The sequence below is a fragment of the Drosophila melanogaster genome, chromosome 2R (genome assembly GCF_000001215.4).
Source record: "Drosophila melanogaster chromosome 2R".
NCBI lineage: Eukaryota > Metazoa > Arthropoda > Insecta > Diptera > Drosophilidae > Drosophila > Drosophila melanogaster.
This window is the reverse complement of record NT_033778.4, coordinates 13,485,536-13,506,150: the sequence shown is the minus strand read 5'-3', so window position 1 is coordinate 13,506,150 and position 20,615 is coordinate 13,485,536. Positions and strand designations below refer to the sequence as shown.

The following is a 20,615-nucleotide window of genomic DNA, read 5'->3' as shown; positions in this document are numbered from 1 at the left end:
TTAATTTTAAATTTCGATCCCCTTTCAATAAGAAAAGCATTTCAAATTTATTTATTCTTCTCTTTTTTATTCCTTTAACTATGTCTAAATTATAATCAAGGTAAGATAGATAATTAAAAATAAAATAAGCTTTCATTTTCACAGAACATACTCGTCGAACATTTAAAACGCCAAATGTAATTTTCAACATCTTAATAAATTAACACTTAATGGCATCCGCAAAAAAATATTAAACTAAGAAGATAAAAGTATAAACAATTCCACAACGGACAATTACTGTCAATAGACAAAACTACATAAACTCGGAGGAGGGACGCAGATTCACCCGCCGATTGCGCAGCGTGTACGTGCGAGGAGTTGCTTCATTCTCCTGATTGGAATCCCTTCCCGGATTCTGTTCCAGGGATCCGCTTTCCGTGGAGGCTTCCAGCGACATGTCCTCCTCGCAGTCCTCCAACTTGTCGGCGCCCACTGTCTCGTCGTTGCTAATGTTTCCCTCCTCGTAGGTGAACTGGAATCGTCGTACGCTCTTCTTGGCGCTGAAGAGCACGCCACGGTTCTGGCGTTTCGTGGTGCCGGGCGTCTTGAGGATGGAGGTGCGCGGCTTAGGCGGCGGCGTCTTGGCAGCGTTCTGCTCGGCGGCCGCAAGAATCGCTGATTTCAGGAGCGCATTTGGCGCAATCGACTGACGGCCCTCGCCGGTGGACATGCGGAGTACTGTGCGGGCGGGCGAAAAGGATCGGCGGTTGCGAACTACGATTACTCGCGGCGAACTGTGGCGCGAGGACGTGGCGGGCAGGCCATCCTCCAGCGTTGGCTCCTCCACCTTGGTCTTCTTCATGTTGGCATGGGCTTTGCGGAGGAACTGCTGCAGATTGCTGCTCGGCTTGGCCTTCGATTTGATCTTCATGTTGCGACTTATCTTGGGCTTGGGCTTCGGCTGTTTGGGTTCCTCGGCCACGGCATCCGGATCCAGCCAGTCGTTGGCCTTCCAACGTTTCAGGTTATCGAAACGCTTGTCCACGTTCTCGCTCTGCAGGCGCAGCATGTCCCACCAGCCCTCCAGATCCTCAGCCTGCACCGGTTTCGAATCCTCACTGCCATCGTTTGGCTGACTGTTCTTGCCGGTCGCTCCAGCCTCGCAACGATCGATCAGGCCGCTGAACTGCATCATCTTTTTTGTGGTCAGCAGACGTGTTTGACCGATGGTCACGTTGATCATGTCAATGCCGCCCGTTTCCTGCAGCCGTGCCTCATTCTCCTTGCTGTACGCCTCCCATTCAGCGCAAAGCGCTTGGAGGCGCGTGATCTCGTTTTCCAGCTGCAGTCGGAAGTACAGAACCGATTCAATGGCACGGCGAACTTCCAAGGGCGATTCCTCATTGGACAGGTAGAAGCTATTGCGTTTCTCCTTCTCACAGCGCGAGTTCACCTTTCCCCGCGAGACACTAACAAACGGACTGAGATAGTTGGGCATTCCATTGGATTCGCGACGTGGCGGTGTCTTTGTACCCTCTGGCACCAAAGTGGAATCTCCAGTGTCTTCTTTAACTGAAAGGAAAATGTGAGTTTGAGTTTAAGATTGGAGAAGGCGTATCCCAAACTCACCCGTCGTCTGCTGAGGATCCAAGATGAGCGAGTCCTCCGCCGGCGAATTCGCCACTGAGTAACGCGTAAAGTCGAACTTTTTCTTTGCCACCGGACCTGACGCCTCTTTCTTACCTTCCGGCAGCAACTGCCTTTTCACCGAACTTTCTCCTTCAGCTTTGACCGGTGCCACCGGGCTCAACAAGATGGTGTCGCCAAACGCCTCCAAAAGATGACCGCTGCTATTGTTCGACTTGCACTGCGTTGATGTGGCCTGGTCGATAAAGGGATTATGGATATCGTCTAGCGGCGTGAGAGGCGGTATATCTAGCGTGGCTGCGTGCAGCAACTCGGCTTTGAGCTGAGGAAGCTTTCGCACGTTGTCCTGAAGCCTCGTGTACTGGCTCTTTATCTTGGTGGCCTTCATTCGTATGGAGTGACTTGCTGCCTTGCTGGTCGCTCCAGCTGTGTCCTTGAACTTGGCCGCGGCACCACCTCCGCCACGTATAGGCTGTGGTTTCACGACATTCGCCCGTCGTGTCACTGGTGCCTTGTTTCCTAAAGGTTTCTCGAACGGCTTGGACAACACATTGGGCAGTCTAGCTGTCCGTGGCGCTGGCGGCTCAGGTAATCTTGGCTTTGTGCTGACCACTGGTGGCTGTTGTCGTATGCCTGGCGTTTTCGCTTTCGTGACTGTCGCTGGGGTGGGTCTGGGTATGGTGGTAGTGATCTTTTTCGCTTCAATCCCAGGCTGCCTTACACTGGTAGTTTGCTTCGTTGTGTTGGGAATGGGTCGTGCAGCTGCTTTTTGCCTGGCCAAGGCCACTGGATTGTTGTTCTGACGAATTGCAGGCACTATTTTTGTTGCAGAAGCAGCTGATTTATGCCTGGCCAAGGCGGAAGATGCAGCCACGGTATTGGATGACGGAGGAGCTGCTGCTGACGTTGGCTTGGGTATTGAAGGTTTAATCGGTTCTGCGGCTTTTCCCTTGCCCGTCGGATTGGCAATCATGTAGAGAGAACACCGCTTGGGAGGCTGGAACATGGGAGCCGCCTCCTTCTGCTTTGCAGAAGCCAGATTATCGGGAACCCGAAATGTTTGTGATTTGGGCAAGGCCTTTGATTGTTTTACTGTCGGCACATTGATGGCTGCGCCTCGACGTTTCTGGTCTTGCTGCTTATGCTCCTTGGTCTTGGCTATCTTCCACTCCATGTAGCGTTGTAAGTAGAGCTTCTGGCGGGAGACCTTCGGGTTGGATTCCTTCAGCAGTTCTGCGGGCTTCGTGTCCAGCCGCTCCGGACTCTCCAGTTTGGGTGCCACATTTTCCTGGGTCAGAGCAGCTTGGGCCGCCGCCAATTGCTTTATTTTGACGGGCGTCGGGCTCACGCTGATGATGCGGTTCTGATAAAAACAATCCTCTCGTTTTTTGGCGCGCGCCGCCTGCAACCGATCCCTGTTCTCCTGGCAGTGATTGCGCGGACTCAGCACCAGCGATTGCTCCTTGTACAGTTCCTTGTGGCGCTGCATGGCGACTGCTGTGACGGATGGGCGAGTCAAACTGAAGTGTCCGGTTGGGAATGAAACGTAATGCTGACTTTTCCGGCGAAGCGTCTCCTGTTTTGATTTTTAAAATGGCGAAGCGTCTTGCGGTGTGACCAGGTGAAGGAAAACTACGAAAGCCCTGCGGTATGCCTCTCCCACAGTGTTGTGTTCAGTATATTTTCTTGGAATAATAAAGCGACCCGGCCACGGTCACGCTGCTATGAAAATAAAAGTGAATTACAAATTTAGCAGTAGTAATATGTTAGCCAAACCGCTCCCGCGCCTAATTAGTGTCGCTTAAGCTTGCAGCCACCCTAGCCCTTTGAAATTGTAAGCCCGGCGGCCTCTTTGCACGTGCCAGAGACTCGAAAATAGTTAGCCGCAACTTACGCATATAGAAATATAAGCGCCGCGTGTGTGTGTGTGTGTGTGTTTATTGGGGTTACAAAAAATAAAACAAACAACAACGTCACCGCGGCAGCATTGCCAACAGCAAGCACCCACGCCCTAGATTGCCAAATGTTAATTGTGTTCTAAGCGACACATTTCATATTATTTAAGGCAAATTACTTCGCATAACAACAAGTAATAGCCAAACATCGTCTAATTGCTTTTGCGGTACCTGCTTTTCCCCGAAATTCCAAATCGCAAGCTGCTGGCAACGCTGCCACGCTCACGCACACACACCCACACAGTGGCCGCCGTGGAGAGAGCGGCTCGTGTCTGTGTTCATTCTCTGTTGCTGCTCCGCCTGGGAATGTCGTCGTCGTCGGTGTATTTTTAATCGCTTTCTTCCCTTGCCTTCGCACAAGATATATTATTATTAACCGAACTGAGAAAAGCGCACTGCCGAATATCCATGATTTATCGTTTATATAATGTGCGCTAACTAATCGCGGATTCGTCTCGTTTCGTTTTCATTTCCACAGCACTGAGTAGTGAGTGAGAGAGAAATTCAAAGAGAGTTAGAGAGAAAGAGCAGAGAACGAGCGTGTGTGTCTGTGCCTCTGTGTGTGCGTGTGTGTGGTGCATCAAGGCTGATAGAACTAAATCCAAAACTACAATTGCAACTAAATTTTAAAACAAACTCCGAAAGCGTTTTCTAACTGCGCACAAAACAACACAGCAAAATGGAAGCGATTGCCAAACACGATTTCTCTGCGACGGCTGACGACGAGCTGAGTTTTCGCAAAACTCAGATTCTAAAGGTGAGTGCTGTTCCAAAATCATCAATTCCCACCTCAAATCATAATATCTGCATTTATTCATAGACTTCACACTGAATGGGGGCACGCAAGGGTGTAAGGGGGTGCACAGGGGGACGTGGCAGGTCCTGCATGCATAATCCGCTGCGATGCAGCTGCCGCCGTCCAGGTCGTTGCCTTAACCCACATCCTAGGTTCAATCCCCAGACAGATTTTGTTACTAAATCGCGACCAAACAGACAGCAGTCGCAAAAGCTGGCTAAAGAGTTTCAAAAGGTGCATTCGCAGAAGGCAACACGAAAGGATTACGACTCATTAGCCACCGCAGCCCGAATACTCTTACTAGAACGAAAAGATTCAGTCAAATATATTCCACTATCAGTACAAAATCCTTGTGAAGCATCACATACTGAAATATTGTACATTCTACTCTACATTTTTTCATTTCTCAACTGCACTTCAAATCTATCAAGACCATATTTTTGACCCCATTTAATCTGCATATAGTTGTGATTAGCATTACAAAGTAAGTTTAAAAAATGATGTGAGGAGGGGGTTTCTAAAGCTATAAACATGCATATATGATTTAATCTATATACTATACTTTGCAAATCTAGCATTTTTCACTGTGTTTCCTTGAATGAACTTATTTATTGTTAGCATTCCTATAGTATATATACTATTTCAACTTTCCTTATTCGTTTTCTTCCGAATGCTTAGAAAAACAATTCCAACAGTTTGTAGTGATGATATATTCGATGCCCCCTTTGACTTTGCGGAACTTTGTGGGGGACATCCGATGCTTACCCGTGTTGCTTGTATTCGCTGGCTTTTCTGGCCAAGAAAAAGGCTGCTGGCAGGCTGCGATTCGATCTTTTTCGCCGCCTTGCTTCCTTCCAGGTGTTTGTGTTTGTGTTGGCTCACTGGCTCGATGGCTGGCTGGCTGGCTGTCCTAGGCCAAACCCTTTGTTTTGGCTGGCGAATTTTCCGGTTTCTTGTTGCCAGGGCGCGATGTAAGCTGATTTTCGTTGCTGTGTGTCTACCTTGTCGTAGGTTAGTCACAGCAGGAACCCAGGCCCGTGGCAGGTTTTCTCCCTTTTTGTGCCTCTTTTTTTTGCGCCTCTTTTCCATATGCCGCCGCTGCATTTGCAGCATTTGTTGCTGCTGCTGCCGCTGCTGCTGATTGATGGTGTCAATGACTCGCCGAAGAGGCTTCTTTATCGCCGCCCGAAGGTCAAGTGTGTGCGCTGCTCCCGTCCATTAGAGGGGCTTCTACGCCGTAGATGAGCCCTCTGTCCAGCTGCACGGTCTTATCAATGGGTAAACAATCCGCACTGATAGTCATAGTTCGTTTAATAGCCCATAGTTCTGGGCTCCATTGATGCGGGGGATAAATAGAAATACACGATTATCTCGCATTGGAGATATGTATGTTACGCATATCTGTTCGAACTCCCAGCGCATTTGTTTGTTTGCCAGCGATTAGTCACTTCTCGATAGCCTTATCTGAAAAGATGCCCCAATCCAGCAAACATACAGCAGGCATAGAAGGCGATAGAGAGAGGAGCGCTGTGAATCATCAAACATTTCATTGGGGTTCGTTCTCTTTCCAGAAAACTGGTTTACAGGTCAGCGTATTTCTTGGATATTTGGAGCTCCATTTTCCAAAAAAAAAAATGCCTCCAATTCTAACGGCCTTGTTGTGTGGGCACCAAAAGTGGCCACGTTTTATCATAACAATGTGAAACACACGAAATGGGATTCTGTGCTCAACTTTCGCTTGTCGCGAAAACAGCGAAAAGTGAACGTTCGTGTTGCTTTGACACTTTTTTCAGCGTCGGATTTCCGAAACGACAATAGAATTTTTTCTCTAGTAATTACATAAGCATACGAGTATAAACAATTGATAATAACAATCATGGCCACTACGTGCCTGCCTTCCGAAAGCGCCGCTAAATATTTATGCATTATCCAACAGGCACATTGCACATTGCCTGCACTGAAAAAAAAATGGTGCACTTCCTTATGCAGTTGGGAAAATAAATATGCGATCATGGAATACTTGGAAAGTTTATGTTCTTGAAGCATTTCAGCATATTTAAGTTTATATTATTTCTAAACCCTCTGGTTTTTCCCAGTGCTGAGCGGCGAGAAAACTTTCTGTAATAGACGACGAATCCGTGGAAATGAATTTCTCGGCGGCTGTTTTCAATGAATGAAACAATCTAAAAATAAAATAAATATACGATGAACAATGTCTGGGTGACAGATGCGGGCGGGATGGTCGGTGATCGCGGGGTGGATTAGAACTATGGAGCTATGCCAATTAGTCGGCCAGATCCAGCTGAGCGGGCAAAATCCCACTGCCACAGCCAACAGTGAGCACAATAATTGGGTTTTACATAAGCTGGAAACGACATTGACACCCCATCCACCTCCAGCTCCACATCACCCAAATCCCCTCCACATTCCGACGTGCGAAAATGTAACCAAAAAACTCGAAACATCATTATACGAATCGAATATGATATATCTCATATTTATATATATATATTTGTATCTTTAATTAACAAGAAATCGATCTGTGGGTTAAGGTATTATGTTTGTTATTAACCTCGTATGTTAGTAGCGTGTATAATTAACGATGAGACATTCATGGGGTAATTACAAGTTGCAACTTCAGAAAAGTAACCAACCCTCAACTACACAGTATCAACAGGGGTTTTTTTTGTGGGTGACTCATTTGAATGCCATTCCATTATTCCGACTTGACGAACAAGCTATATTGGAAAACAACAAAGCTACCAAATAAACACTGAACTGCTCAAGGGAAAAATGGCAGAAATCCATAAAGATAGGAATATGCTTTACTTAAGACTTAACTAAAAGTCGAAATCCTGACCTTTGCACAATAAACACATTTCCTGGGTATTTGTGCAACCGATTTCCTTGAGAAAAGCAAACAGATTCCGAAAACTGAAGGCTGCTGGGCGCCGTCATAAGCGACGAGATTCATTCATAAAAGCTCAACTCAGCACCTTCGAATCTGGGAATTCCCAGTGGCCAAGCAAATGGCGAGACCTTTGCAGATAGACAATCTTCAATTTCGGCTGTCAATCGTAAGATATCATAAAAGTAGTCGATGATTACGTAGGCAGCAGCCTGTTGTTGTGTCATTGGCATGCGAAATGGGCTAGGAAAAAGTTCATTAGATAGACAAAAGTGAAATTCGTCCATTCGAGTGAGTGCTCCGTTTCACTTAACATTCTTATCACATGTCGCGGCCATAATGCTTGCCTATTTTTAGCGTTTCGCAAGAAAAAAAAGATATGAGAATAGTGGAGATAATAGATAAATATGTACGTTTCATACCAAACCATAAGCCTATCTTCGCTGATTGCGCACTGACACAGTTTTTTGGGACAACGCTCAATCAACAAACAATTGAAAACTGTTCATCGAATCCACTGGGGAATCGGGCCAGTCGCCAATAAACAAAGCGGAAGAATGTCTCGATTGATCGCCATTGTCTGGGGGGGTTGGGATTAAAGGGGAGTGGCCCTCAAAATGGAAACAACGGAGGCAGGTTCTTACAACAAATTTTCGGGGATCGGATTACTCACTGTGCAGCTGGTACTTTGGTTTCGTGAGAAATGGGAATTAAAATCAGATGCTCCGGTTTTAATAACTTCATGGAAAAACCAAAGAACATATTTAACATTTAACTCAGCCTCATGAAGCTGAATATATGATTGTTTTATTAGGCAGGGGTAGAAGATTTAGGTAATTTTATGCCCATTAAGATCCTTTTTTCCACAAATCAAGCTTTCTTTATTAGTTATTTAATCAAAAATATGGTTCATTACATTTACAAACCCATTGATTTGTATTGCTTAAATTAACTTACATCCCTTCTTTTTACACAGATATTAAATATGGAAGACGATTCAAATTGGTATCGCGCGGAGCTGGATGGAAAGGAAGGCCTCATACCTAGTAATTACATAGAAATGAAGAATCACGAGTAAGTCGAGCCTGAAATTTCCAATATCGAGACCCAAATAATGATCATTTCTATTGTAGCTGGTATTACGGACGCATCACACGCGCCGATGCTGAGAAGCTGCTGTCAAATAAGCACGAAGGCGCCTTCTTGATACGCATCAGCGAATCCAGTCCCGGCGATTTCTCCTTATCAGTCAAGTGAGTTGCGCTTGAATGGCTTCAGCTTTCATATTTATGATTGAAAACCGTATATAATCGAAATTCTTTGCCCCTTCAGATGCCCCGATGGCGTTCAGCATTTCAAGGTTCTGCGCGATGCCCAAAGCAAATTCTTCCTCTGGGTGGTCAAGTTCAACTCCCTCAACGAACTGGTCGAATATCATCGGACGGCGAGCGTGTCCCGGTCGCAGGATGTCAAATTGCGTGATATGATACCTGAAGAGGTGGGTGTGCCGTCCATTCCATTCCATTTTGATGTGATGAGTTTGCTCAGCAAACATGCAGATTCATTTTAAAAATACAAATTTCGCATAACACATTGAGGTCATGTTTGCGTACGATGCCGCCGCCACCGCCCACCCATTTGAACTATAAACAAACAGCGATGCCAAGAGTATTAGATTGGATTCATTATGTCCGAACGATTTTTTTTATTGCAGATGCTCGTGCAGGCGCTGTACGATTTTGTGCCACAGGAATCCGGGGAATTGGACTTCAGACGCGGCGATGTCATCACCGTCACAGATCGCTCCGATGAGAACTGGTGGAACGGCGAGATCGGCAATAGGAAAGGCATCTTCCCAGCAACTTATGTGACGCCATATCATTCATAATAAGATAACTTCTAAGGAGGGACGCCACACACAATCCTCTCCGGGAAACGCGAAAAACACAACACACACCCATAACGATTAGGCAGCATTATCAGCAATTGCGAATAACAACAAGAAGAAACTAAAAAACACAAATTTTAAATATTTATATACAAGAAACGTGGACATAAATTCTGTAGACAACGTATAGAACAACACAAGTTTAAGCCTTTAAGCCGAATGCATTTTTTACGTTTTGACGTTTTTTGATAAAACAATTACATTACGATAACATTACGAAATCGTTTAATAGCAACTGAGTGACACTTTAAACTAGATATGTAAATTTATTTGTGTATTTATAGCTGCGGCCGAAGAAAAAGGCATTTGATCGGAGTTTTCCTTTGCAATCCTTCCGCACAGAGGACGAAACTCACTTGCTACAATCTTGACCGCAACTATAGGCATATGCAAGTATGTCTACATACCAGACCAGGCACTATTATTATTATTGTAAACAAGCGGATTTTTGATATAAATATATAATTTAAGTTCGATAAAGAGAAGTTCTGTCCTGTGCTTTTGAACGTGTGTTGAGGATTTTGCCCTACATGTGCTCTTTAGTTTATGTTTTGATGTTTTCAAGGAGTGCGTTTCGCAGCGAGTGAACACTTATATTATTATGATTATATGATAACGAATTACCAACCAACCAACCTAATGCTTAACACGTTTTATAGAAAACAAAACAAATTCACTATGAAAAGAAAACTTTTGCCTAAATGTCTCAAAGCTGAAGACAATTAAAACAAAATTTATATTATATTATCGTAAATGCCTACCACATAAATTAAATTAATTTTTGCATCGCTGGTTACTATATGCATACATGCACGCATCTATAAATAAATATGTATCTTCTTAATGCAAATTGAACGATATTAGGCCTCGGCTGCACATGCAACTTTTGCGGCGACTGTAAATTGATTATGTGAAATTTTGTCCCTTCGCTTTAAAGTTGAAAATTGTCAGTAATTATAATTTGCACTCTGTCTTCTGACCACAAAAACTCCATGAACGAAAAATGAATCTTGCAAACGGGAAGAAAACATTTGTGACATGTGTAAAAAGTTTCAAACTGCTGCTATATCATATTGTGCTATAAATTATTACTACTACTATTTATATAATTGGTTGAGTGTGCTGTGTGTAACCATTTTTGTCATCAGCAAAGCGAAATAGTTGCACGTTCGAGCGTTTTTCAACTACATAACTATATGCATTAACAAATGTAATGAGAGTTGCCAATATAAAGTAATTTAAACAACAACAAAATGCTAAAACGAAACATTTTAAGCCTATTTTTTTATCTATATATAAATATTATATATCGAAGCAAATACATTTATACATTTTCCTAATATCCACCAAACTAAGAAACACGACGACGATGCCTCATGGAAACAACACATCAAAAATAACTTTTGATAGGCCATAGTTTACATAAGCCGCAATTTATATTGGCCAGCAGCTGGACGCACGACAGTTTTGTACTTTTTGAGCATATTTGCAGGCGTTGGCGAGCATTTCCCGGCCCAGAACCAGTAGTAGCCGCATATTTAAACATAAATTCTAATCGTAACAATAAAGCAGGCAATTGACAAGGTTTAGATATTAACTAACAAGCGAATACACAAATGAAACATTGCATACGGTATGTTAAGTTGAGGACGTAGTTTAAGCAACAAACTGATTTATCTAATAAACTATGATATATACATTTGAATTTGAATGGGCGGCTAAAAGGCCGATATCGATAGACGACCGATAGTAAAAGACTTATAACGGGCTATTAACAGGAAATTGCAAATGTTGATGTTACATTAACAGAGCAAATGATCGTGTCATTGTTAGTCTATACAAAATTGTCATTAATTGAGTTGCTTCAATATTGAAAATTTATTTTTTTTAAGTTGCACAAACAATATCGCTAAGATATTAAATAGCTGTGCGCAAAATGCAACTAACAGAGAACACCAAGACTGCTGTTAAATTGGGTTGAGTCTGGGCTATGTGTTATCGCAAATGGACATCGTTCTTTTCTGGTATTTCATTGCAAGCGCAGATGGTTTATTTTGCAGTCACAATCGCGGTCACACTGGTCATAGGCAATAAGAAAAAAAAACTCCACGGCACGGTCGTTCAATTAAGTTAATTTTTCTAAGTAAACATACAAGTGCAGATACTCCGTGCGCATCCAAGCGATCGTAAAACTGACCACGCCGCAGTTGATAAACGCAAATCATAGACGCGCTTCGTAGTTGCGCCAGCATCGCGCTCCACGTGTGAAAATAGCCAGGAAAAGCGAACACACAAACGGACACACACGCACACGCGCGCATACGTCAAGTACACGTACACAAATGCGCGCGAGGGAAAAGCGCTAGGTCAGAGGAAAGTGAAAAGTGAAAAGCGTGAGGAGAGCGCGACGACGCAGGAATCGGACGACGTAACCAGGTGGGGGAAAATGGCGCTGCTCGCCTACCGGGACAAGCACATCCTGAGTGCCCAGCAGCTGAGGAAGCTCAGCGAACACAAGTACTCCTGCTTCAGTGTCAGCCTGCTCGATCCGCTGCTGCAGCCGTGGTGGAACTGGCTGGTCGCCCAGACGCCCCTTTGGCTGGCCCCCAATCTCATTACCATCGTGGGACTGATCCTCAATGTGGTCACCACCCTGATATTAATCTGGTGAGCCCCACAGACCCTGGTCGCCATTTGCCGGTTACCCCAACAAATCAACTTCTTGGGACCGTTTTAGCAAGCAAATTTCATCACATTTTGCGGGGATCGGGTATCCACATCAGCTGCTTTGGTCCATCTATCAGCCGTCACTTGTCGTTCGCAGTTTGCAGCATTTGTTGGCCAGAAAGCAAAATTCTTTGCTGATTTAGAAAGTTTTTCCTAGTGCTCTTGATGCTTAACATCTTTGATTCATTTTGATTTGTAACCACTTTTGCAATATGTTTTTAATCAATCACAAACTGAGCAATATTTTCGCCAATTACAATAGTTGCAAACTCTCAATATTCGTAGGTTTTTCATTTGAAATCCCAATTACTCAGTTTCATATAATATGAAAACAGCATATAATTGCTGCTGGCTAGCTAAACAAGAAAATCAGGCCACCACTCGTTTGCGTTTCGTAATGCGTGGCGATAGCGTATCATTCCATAACCATGCTAACTAGCCAACTGACTACACCACCACCAGTGGGTGGTGGGGAGGCGCTGGATTCGGTGGAACACCCGAACTTGGACACAAACTATGCCAGCGATAAGATAGCGAGGGCGTCTCGCCACTTTACCCATCCACACACGAACAGCGCGAATTATAAGTAATCGCAATCATTGTCGTTTGTCGCCGTTTATGACGCAATTTTTTTTTAGCCTGAGCGCGTTGCAAAAAAAGCCAACATTTAATGATAAGTAAAAAGAAACAAAGGCGGCTAATCATCGCTTTTGCATCTCAAGACTGCTAAAGTACTGCATTGAAAACCAACAGGTGCCAGACAGAAGTAAAGCATTTCACAAAGCCTCCGCCCGATAAGGCAAAGTTCACTTGAGTTAACCCCGGGGGTAAATTTTGCATTTTCCAATTGTTTGCCATTCAATTGGGATACCTTTGATTGAATTAGAATGATAATTTGCATTTCTAATTGATTTTTATGGGCCTGCCCAACCAAGTACAGCACTTGAGCATGTTTCGCTACTCCAAAACTGAGAAACACAAAAGTGGCCGCCGTAACAAGAACTAAATTTAGAAAGAGACTTTCACTGGGGCTGTGGAGAAAACCTTGCCTTTCTAATCATATGGCCCAGAAAGCAGCGTATTTCCATATTCCCTAATCTTTCAAACTTAGTGAGTAAGTGAAATAGTGGTATGAAAATAGTAAAACACTGAGAACTTGTTGTTTTTAGCACCAGAATGTGAGCTAAACTTAAGTAGAGGGGCAAATGTCATGTGAATTTAATTATTGAAAATATTGCTATGACTGTTTGAGAAATGGAATATTAATAAATCACCTGGTCAAGCCCACGTGTGCCCACTTTCGCCCCATTATGGTTGATTGCTTCTGAGCGCTGGCATGTCAATCAAAGAGGCCGAAAAGTATCTTACTTTGGTCCCCGGCAGATGAATCAGCTTAAAAGCTGCTCACGTGTCGGCGGTCCATGTTATTTATAGATGAAAATACATGCTATAGAATCTATATACTCATTCACAAAACCTCGCCAAAAGAGTAGACCGGTTCTATTTGCACTTTACCCATTATTATAGTTATTATTATTCCACATTTGTTGGCACATTCGTATTTGTTTTAATAATTTCAACTTTTCTTTTTGGTTGCCAGCCAGCCGGCTCGGGGATTTAGCTGAACCTTGTCTAGGTCAGTGGGACTCGATAAAGTAGTGTCGATCTGTGCATGCTGATGATTCAGCTGGAATGAGGCGCTGGTAGTGTGCTTAAATTGCGAGCCGGAACCGCAAAGTCAGCTGATTTGGCGACATTTTGTAGGAGATAGCAGTCCGCTTATCGGACATATGTTTCGAGTGGCTGCCGCAAAGTAGTGATTTCTTTTTTCTTTACTTAACCTGAGTGATAATTAAGGAGCTCTGCTTGGGAACTTTGCTCATCAGGCGATCGTGTATGCTCGCTGACGTCAGGCTTTTGGGGGGCTAATTGACATGGAAACGCACGCAACGGTTTGAAATTCTACGCTTGACAGACCGCACAGTTCTAATTCTCGGTGCCTGTGTTCATTAATAAATTACAAGAAATTATGACACTTAACAGAAATGTAATATGGGATTGTCAACATAAATAAACGCGAGTGCGCGTAGTCGGATTACAATAATATTTAGATTGGGTATTTTCAATTCAAACTGCAGTTTCTTTCATAAATTGAAATGAGTCAGCTAACACAGAACGTGTGATCAATAAAAACGGGGTAGCCTAATCAATAATTCAAGAGAAACTATTCTAATGAAAGCTTTCCTACTATTGACTCGTTTTAACTATTTATTTTTTGTAAATCCTTTTTTTTAGTTATAGCCCAAATGGCGTTGAGGCTCCGCCGCGTTGGACCTGCTTGCTCTGCGCGCTGGGTTTGTTCATCTACCAGAGTCTGGACTCCATCGACGGGAAGCAGGCGCGACGCACGAATACCTCATCGCCGTTGGGCGAACTTTTCGACCATGGCTGTGACTCCATATCGACGGTGTTTGTGGCCCTCTCGGCGTGCATCTCCTGCCAACTGGGCCACTATCCCAACTGGCTGTTCTTCCAGGTGAGTGGATAACGCACGGATGATTATTTAGAGCGCGATAAATTCTGGTCTTCTCTTGCAGTGCTTCTGTGCTATTGCGCTCTTCTACTGCGCCCACTGGCAGACGTATGTGTCTGGAACGATGCGGTTCGGCAGAATTGATGTGACAGAGGCTCAGTTCTCAATTATAGCCATTCATTTGGTTTCGGCTGCACTGGGTCCTGAGATCTGGCTCACCAAGGTAGGCGAGGTTCTGAGGGCGACCAGCGAAGATCATTGTTACCGGAACTTCTTTGCATATCCTTTAATTATTTCTGTAGTTATGTAAGCATATTCTTAAGAGTTCTATTTCGTTACGTTTATACTAGAGTTTAGAGTTCGAGTTTCGTTTAGGCTGCTTAGGATTAAGCTCGGCTCGGCTAGCTTAAGTTTTGTTCAATGCGAATTAGCGTGCTAGCTTAGTTTTTGAATTCAGCTACCCAATCGTTGAGTTCCCATGTTTATTTTTTTTTTTCTTCTTTCATTTAGCATGGATAGGAAACCACGAAAGATGTTAGGTTATTGAGGTCCCCGAACGAAACACACAGCTCTCTGAAATATCTATGCATAGTTGTCATATAGATTCTAGTTGAACTTTAACCACGACCAGTAATTTCAAATGTCTAATACCTTCTACTTCTATGTACATATTGCGTACTGTGCGCTCGCCTCTCTAAACAAACCTGCCGAAATCCAATGTCTGTCGCGGTAAAACCACTTAACAAACAACAAAACAATACCAACACACGCACATATAACACTCAGATCGGCATTGGCAGTATACAGCTTTGGTATGGGCCGGCAGTGACGACAATTGTGTGCGGTCTGCTCTCCCTAACTTATGTGTTTTCCGTCATTAAAGCCGGTGGTGTTGGCAAGAACGGCTCGACAGTTGCTGTAAGTCCCTAACACACAACCCCCCCCCCCCCCCCCCCACACACACACACTAAGCACACACACACACACAATAAGACAAAACACTAATACCAGTACGCACACAAAACAAAAAATATTTTGGCTGCTCAAAAAGAAAAGATGAATCGAAATTGAAAGAACTTTCAGTTTTCAACTAGCTTTCTACTTGCTGACCAGCTCAGCTGAGTTTCGAGGAAGGTGCGTGGCGTGAGGATAAACCCTTAACCCCTCTTTATCCCACTCTTTTAACCCCCAGTTGCTTGCCTATTTAATCTGTGCCGTTGTTGATTCGTGTTCATGTGTCTTTTGGTTCGAAAGGCCCGGCTGTTGCAAACATAATTTACTCCCGCTTTGTTGCTATTGACACCACTTAAACATGATCTATTCGGAAGCAAAACGAGAGCATGCCTGAAAAAAAAAAAAAAAAAAACTCATACACAATAACTATTTCTGAGGCTGCTGAATGCGAAACTTAAGTTAATTTTTAGTAAAGCCTAATATCGATCTATGTATTTGCCCTGTCCAATTGTCCAGTTGACATTTTTGGTCCTTCTATAATACTATTTATGTCTTTATTGTCTATCGGTTCTGGAACTACATACATAACTATTTAACCCAAAAGTAATATTAAAATCTACTCTATTTCGTATTTATATTCGTAAGCATAGTTTGTAAGTTAGAGTGATGGGGGGTGTTCACAGTTTGATGCGACTCTTAACACTCCACAAACTCCTTTAGCAATTCAAACATTTTAGCAACTTATTACCAATCCTCTTTAACTCCATCCCCTGAATGTAGTCGAAGATTCTAAATTTAATTGTTTTCTTGCAATCTTTCATCTTTACTAGATACCAATCGTGGGCCTTTCATGGAATTACACAATATTAGTATTTATCACATTCGGTTATACCTTGAATATAATCAATTTCCTAAAAATGTTTACTCAAGGCGGCAGTGGCAAAAACGGCTCCTCAGTTGCTGTAAGCATTGCACCCAAAATATCGCAACAAACGAGGCGATTATGAAACCAGTATAAAAAGAAAAGAAAAACCTAAACAGACTAACTTGAAAGCGGGTCATTAATCAATCCGTAGCCCCAGCCATAAATAACATAATTAACTAATCTTTGGTTCTGCTTTTTGGGTTCTCTACTAATATCCTTTTTGCATTTTCCTTTGAACTTTGAATTTCGATTTGGAAATGGTTTGCAGTTTCGGCTCGTTCGGTGGAGGGCTCTGGAATTTGGTTTGGCCCCTAGCACACGATATAATATCCTAATCCCTCCCACCTCAAATCGACTAAAACTTCATAACCATTGAATGACATTGAAAGCATGCTGCTGCTTGGGTTTATCTAGTTATTTAAGTGGTACTATACTATAATTGAGTTACTAATCGAATGACACTTATTGGTGTTTGTTATCAAAGTTATGATTTATTAGCCTAAGCATATTATCTAGATCTGGAGCTTGTAACACGTTATCCTTTAAGTTTTTAAGCCACACTTTTGCTAACGAAAGCATTCTGAAAAAACCGCAAGTGTTTCGTAATGACAAATGAAATTTTAATGCGCGTCGTTCTTTTCTTCCGCACGCAATCAATCAATCAATGAATCAAATCGATCCAAAACGAACCCAAAACCCCATTACCATCCGCAATTATTGACATTGGCAGCTGCCGCACTTCAACTGCGAATCGCGATTTCTGCCAATTTATGTGGCCTGCGGCGTTGATTTGATTCTAGCACTGCGCTACACGAAATGCATTTTGACCGAAGGTTGCGGCAAGAACGGATCATCGGTTGCTGTAAGAAACTAACGTTTAAGTTGTATCCGCAGGACAAAACCCATCGTGATAGCCTCGTCCATGTCCTGGTGTGCAGTGCGTTTGGGAACAGAAACATACATACATATGTTACATATGTACTTCATGTGGTATCCTATGTCTTATGTGGCTTAAACGCACTGTAAATCGGCATCAGTAGTTACAGTAGATACACAATATACAGTACACAGTACAGATCTGATAGCCCGAATGTCTTGACTCTAAGTATGTAGATTAATGCTACTGTTTTCGGTCCAAATGCACGTCCTTGTTTATTTATTTGTTTAGCTCGTATTTCTTATTTGGGTGACAGTTTGGCATGGCATGTAGTTTGTTATAATTTGGGCCTTGTGCTTGCGTTTGGTGACTGGGCTTCGTATACTGACATTTTGCATTTTAAAACCCACAACAACCAACCGAACCACCCACCCACCCACACACCCGCCCAATAGCGCTAGACCTTGTAAATAAAACATGTAATAAATAAATCTGTAAGCGCAATTTCCCCTCGAGTGTGAAGGTTTCATGTCTGGAGGGGAAATTGCTGCACCCCGAACACCAAAAGCCAAAACAATTTTTGTTCACTATTGTTTGTGTGCACAATCCCGGATTCGTTGTGACCCTTGCAAAATGTGCCATAGATCACAATCAACCAACCCATCAGTCGTTTGATGTCGTCCCACGCGCACAGCGGTGACACTTTGCAAGCGTGCAACGTGCCCAAAGATCGATGGTAACTAACTGAGTCACTTCCATGCTCCCGCAGGGCACCAGTGTCCTCTCGCCCAGCATTCCGCTCACGCTGGTGGTGCTGCCCGCCCTGATGATTGCCCAGAAGTCGCCGCAGAACCTCTTCACCGAGCACGCATCGGTGTACATCATGGCGTTCGGCATGGTGGCCGCCAAGGTCACCAATAAGCTGGTGGTGAGTGCTTCAACCTTTTCGTATTCGTTTTTCGTTGCATTAATCACTATGTATTCTCACGCAGATCGCTCACATGACCAAGGCGGAGATGGAGTATCTGGACTGGTCGCTGCTCGGCCCCTCGCTGCTGTTCCTCAACCAGTACTTCAACTGCATCGTGCCAGAGATCTGGCTACTGTGGTTCACGCTCATCTGGGGCACCCAGGATCTGCTGCGCTACTGCGCCCAGGTGTGCCTCGAGATTTGCCAGCACCTGCGCATCGATCTCTTCCGGATACCGTACACGCCCAAAGGCGCGACCCCGCATCCAGCCACCGCATCGGTGAGCAGCCAGAGCAACTTTGGCAGCAGTGCGGACAAGAACGGTGGCAGCGCGCATCGAAAGTCGAAGAGCAAACCGCACTAGGCTCCGGTTATGCGCTACATTAATTAGTAATTTTACAAATTTACGTCGTTAGAACCGAGGGATACTCGTAGAAGCAGGCGAAGTGGGAGCGCAATTAATACAAACCAAACCCAACAAAATTCACCGTCGATGTTTTGGCTAAATAAACATAACCAAAACCACTGAGAAACAACCAAACGAAATGAAACTAAACAATAAAGCAGATAGTGAAGTTAGCGAAAGGGCGAAGCAAGATGTGGCTCCTACATTTTAGGATATAGTTTACAACGCGTCGTTGTAGCAAAGAAGGCAAAGTGGCTAAGGCTGCTGGGAGACAGAACTGTTGCAGTCTCCGGATATCAATTATATGGCTAAATATTTAAAGAAAATAAATACCTATATTTTGTATGATTGTGTAAGTTGTAATATATCTAGACAGCAGTACTTTTACTGCGCCCAATTAACACATGTGCAAATGCCAAAAAGAAAGCAGAGCCGCCAGCCAGAAAATAGCTTGACGAAAGCTCAACTTACGTTTAAGTCCTGTAACCACCCATTGGCAATCGATCCATCCCACGAAAGACAGCAGATCAAGTGCGAGCGCAGTTGCCACATTCAGTTGAGGCCAGTATCTAAACTATCTATCTATTCATGTTACTCGTTTAAGTGCTTAGTTCTCTATACATCGAGGTCGTCCGATGGGCCGCGACATTCTAAATGGTGACTCATTTCAAAAAGCGCACTACCTACCTTGGACTAGGCCCATAATTTAAGTGCGTTTCGCGTGACTACATCTTATGCATCCTAATCCTAGCTGAAACCCTATGTTTGTAGCTCGCACGGCGCTGGCCGGCAACTTTATAGTTAAACTATTATGGATTATGTTTTATGTTGTACATGAAAATGGAGACGAAGCAAGCAGCAAGAACTAGAAATAAAACGAAATGCTATACGTATCTCAATGACATGTTATTTATTTGGTGAAGTTCATCCCGATTCTTATAAAAATCACGAGTTATTTGAGTGAATTGATTACTTTGAACCATTTGAGTGAAATTAACAATCTTGTCGAGCAAAAATATTTATTTAAAGCTAATTCTAATTGGTACAAAAAGGGGGATGTAACAAACTCTTTGAACTTTTCATTACGTAAACACTACAATGGATATACACAACTATTCAAACAAATAACTAAACTAAGCCTAAACTTCTCTTTTGGACTAAAATTGCCGACCCCGGTCGCAGATGTAGGCCATCAATGCCATGTCGCGCACCTCCAGTGTGACGCGATTGCGATGCTTGGTTAGCATGTAGGAGTCGGCGAGCCGCTGCGTCAAGTACATCTCGCACGACTCCTGCATGGCCAATAGGGCGCCTTCGGTGACCCTTAGCGGCTCGTCGTCGCTGTACTTCACGATGAACTCGCGCACTAGACGCGAGAACGGCAGCTTGGGTATCAGTGTGCCGGGATGGTGCTGCAGTCGCCGGATCTCACGATCCATTCTCTTGGCTCTGCTCATGGGATTGGCCGCTTTGCGCCGCCTGGTCTGGTTTTGCGCAGCAACTGGCCCTGCTGCTCGCGTTTTGCTTTCCTGCTGCACGGTCATTCGACGCGTCTGCGGCGATCTGGTTGTGGGATAGCGATTCTCCTGGTCCTCCTCCTCGCCACTGGTGGAGCTGTCTCTCGCTGCCGGCTGCCTCCGTCCGGCGTCCCTGCGCAACGTCGAGGAACGCCGATTGTTGTCCTGAAGCGTCAGTTGGCTGGTGGTGAATTCGAGGCCGTAGTCGGTGCCGTCTTCTGGCTCCGGCGAGCGGAAGGCCGTGTCGTCGTCGTTCGGCGACTTTGAGTTGTTCGCCGACGGCCTGGGTGCGCGCTTGGCTCTGCTGTGTCGTGGCATTTTCAAATTTTCGGTATTTGCTTAAAATATTTTTAAAGAATTCCCGCTTTTTTGGAACAGTGTGACCGTATAAAGCAAAGCAAATAATGCCCAGTACCGATACCGATTTGAATGGGCACTGACTAACTAAATATATTTCTAGCAGTTGAGAATTA

General features: G+C 44.0%; 4 protein-coding genes across 14 annotated transcripts; 2 read left to right on the top strand and 2 right to left on the bottom strand.

The window, feature by feature from the left end:
- Positions 1–139: 139 nt before the first annotated feature.
- Positions 140–5,530, bottom strand: mars. Of its 4 annotated transcripts, NM_001299459.1 has the most exons (4): positions 5,143–5,530; positions 3,753–4,677; positions 1,609–3,348; positions 140–1,551 (listed from the first exon to the last, which is right to left on the bottom strand). In NM_001299459.1, the coding sequence occupies exons 3-4, from the start codon at positions 3,113–3,115 to the stop codon at positions 293–295; spliced, it is 2,766 nt and encodes a 921-aa protein (NP_001286388.1). In that variant the 5' UTR covers positions 3,116–3,348; positions 3,753–4,677; positions 5,143–5,530; the 3' UTR covers positions 140–292. The 4 variants fall into 4 exon arrangements, with proteins under 4 accessions (NP_001286388.1, NP_001286387.1, NP_001163142.1 ...); NM_001299458.1 differs by lacking the exon at positions 3,753–4,677; NM_001169671.2 differs by lacking the exon at positions 5,143–5,530 and having other exon boundaries at positions 3,403–4,075.
- Positions 3,310–10,929, top strand: drk (downstream of receptor kinase). Of its 5 annotated transcripts, none has more exons than NM_165998.2 (6): positions 3,310–3,460; positions 4,227–4,338; positions 8,262–8,359; positions 8,419–8,538; positions 8,618–8,783; positions 9,000–10,929. In NM_165998.2, the coding sequence occupies exons 2-6, from the start codon at positions 4,261–4,263 to the stop codon at positions 9,171–9,173; spliced, it is 636 nt and encodes a 211-aa protein (NP_725306.1). In that variant the 5' UTR covers positions 3,310–3,460; positions 4,227–4,260; the 3' UTR covers positions 9,174–10,929. The 5 variants fall into 5 exon arrangements, with proteins under 5 accessions (NP_725306.1, NP_476858.1, NP_725302.1 ...); NM_057510.4 differs by having other exon boundaries at positions 4,060–4,338; NM_165994.2 differs by having other exon boundaries at positions 3,310–3,391; positions 4,060–4,338; positions 9,000–9,710.
- Positions 10,930–11,288: 359 nt separating this feature from the next.
- Positions 11,289–19,517, top strand: bbc (bb in a boxcar). Of its 4 annotated transcripts, none has more exons than NM_001259371.2 (6): positions 11,289–11,900; positions 14,256–14,496; positions 14,558–14,716; positions 17,103–17,234; positions 18,019–18,177; positions 18,242–19,517. In NM_001259371.2, exons 1-6 carry the CDS (start codon positions 11,680–11,682, stop codon positions 18,581–18,583), a joined length of 1,254 nt encoding a protein of 417 aa, NP_001246300.1. In that variant the 5' UTR covers positions 11,289–11,679; the 3' UTR covers positions 18,584–19,517. The 4 variants fall into 4 exon arrangements, with proteins under 4 accessions (NP_001246300.1, NP_725301.1, NP_610877.2 ...); NM_165993.3 differs by lacking the exon at positions 17,103–17,234 and adding an exon at positions 15,280–15,411; NM_137033.4 differs by lacking the exon at positions 17,103–17,234 and adding an exon at positions 16,278–16,409 and having other exon boundaries at positions 18,242–18,969.
- Positions 19,518–19,519: 2 nt separating this feature from the next.
- On the bottom strand, positions 19,520–20,534 carry cid (centromere identifier). The gene has a single exon (NM_079006.4). The coding sequence runs from the start codon at positions 20,458–20,460 to the stop codon at positions 19,783–19,785; it is 678 nt and encodes a 225-aa protein (NP_523730.2). The 5' UTR covers positions 20,461–20,534; the 3' UTR covers positions 19,520–19,782.
- Positions 20,535–20,615: the final 81 nt, after the last annotated feature.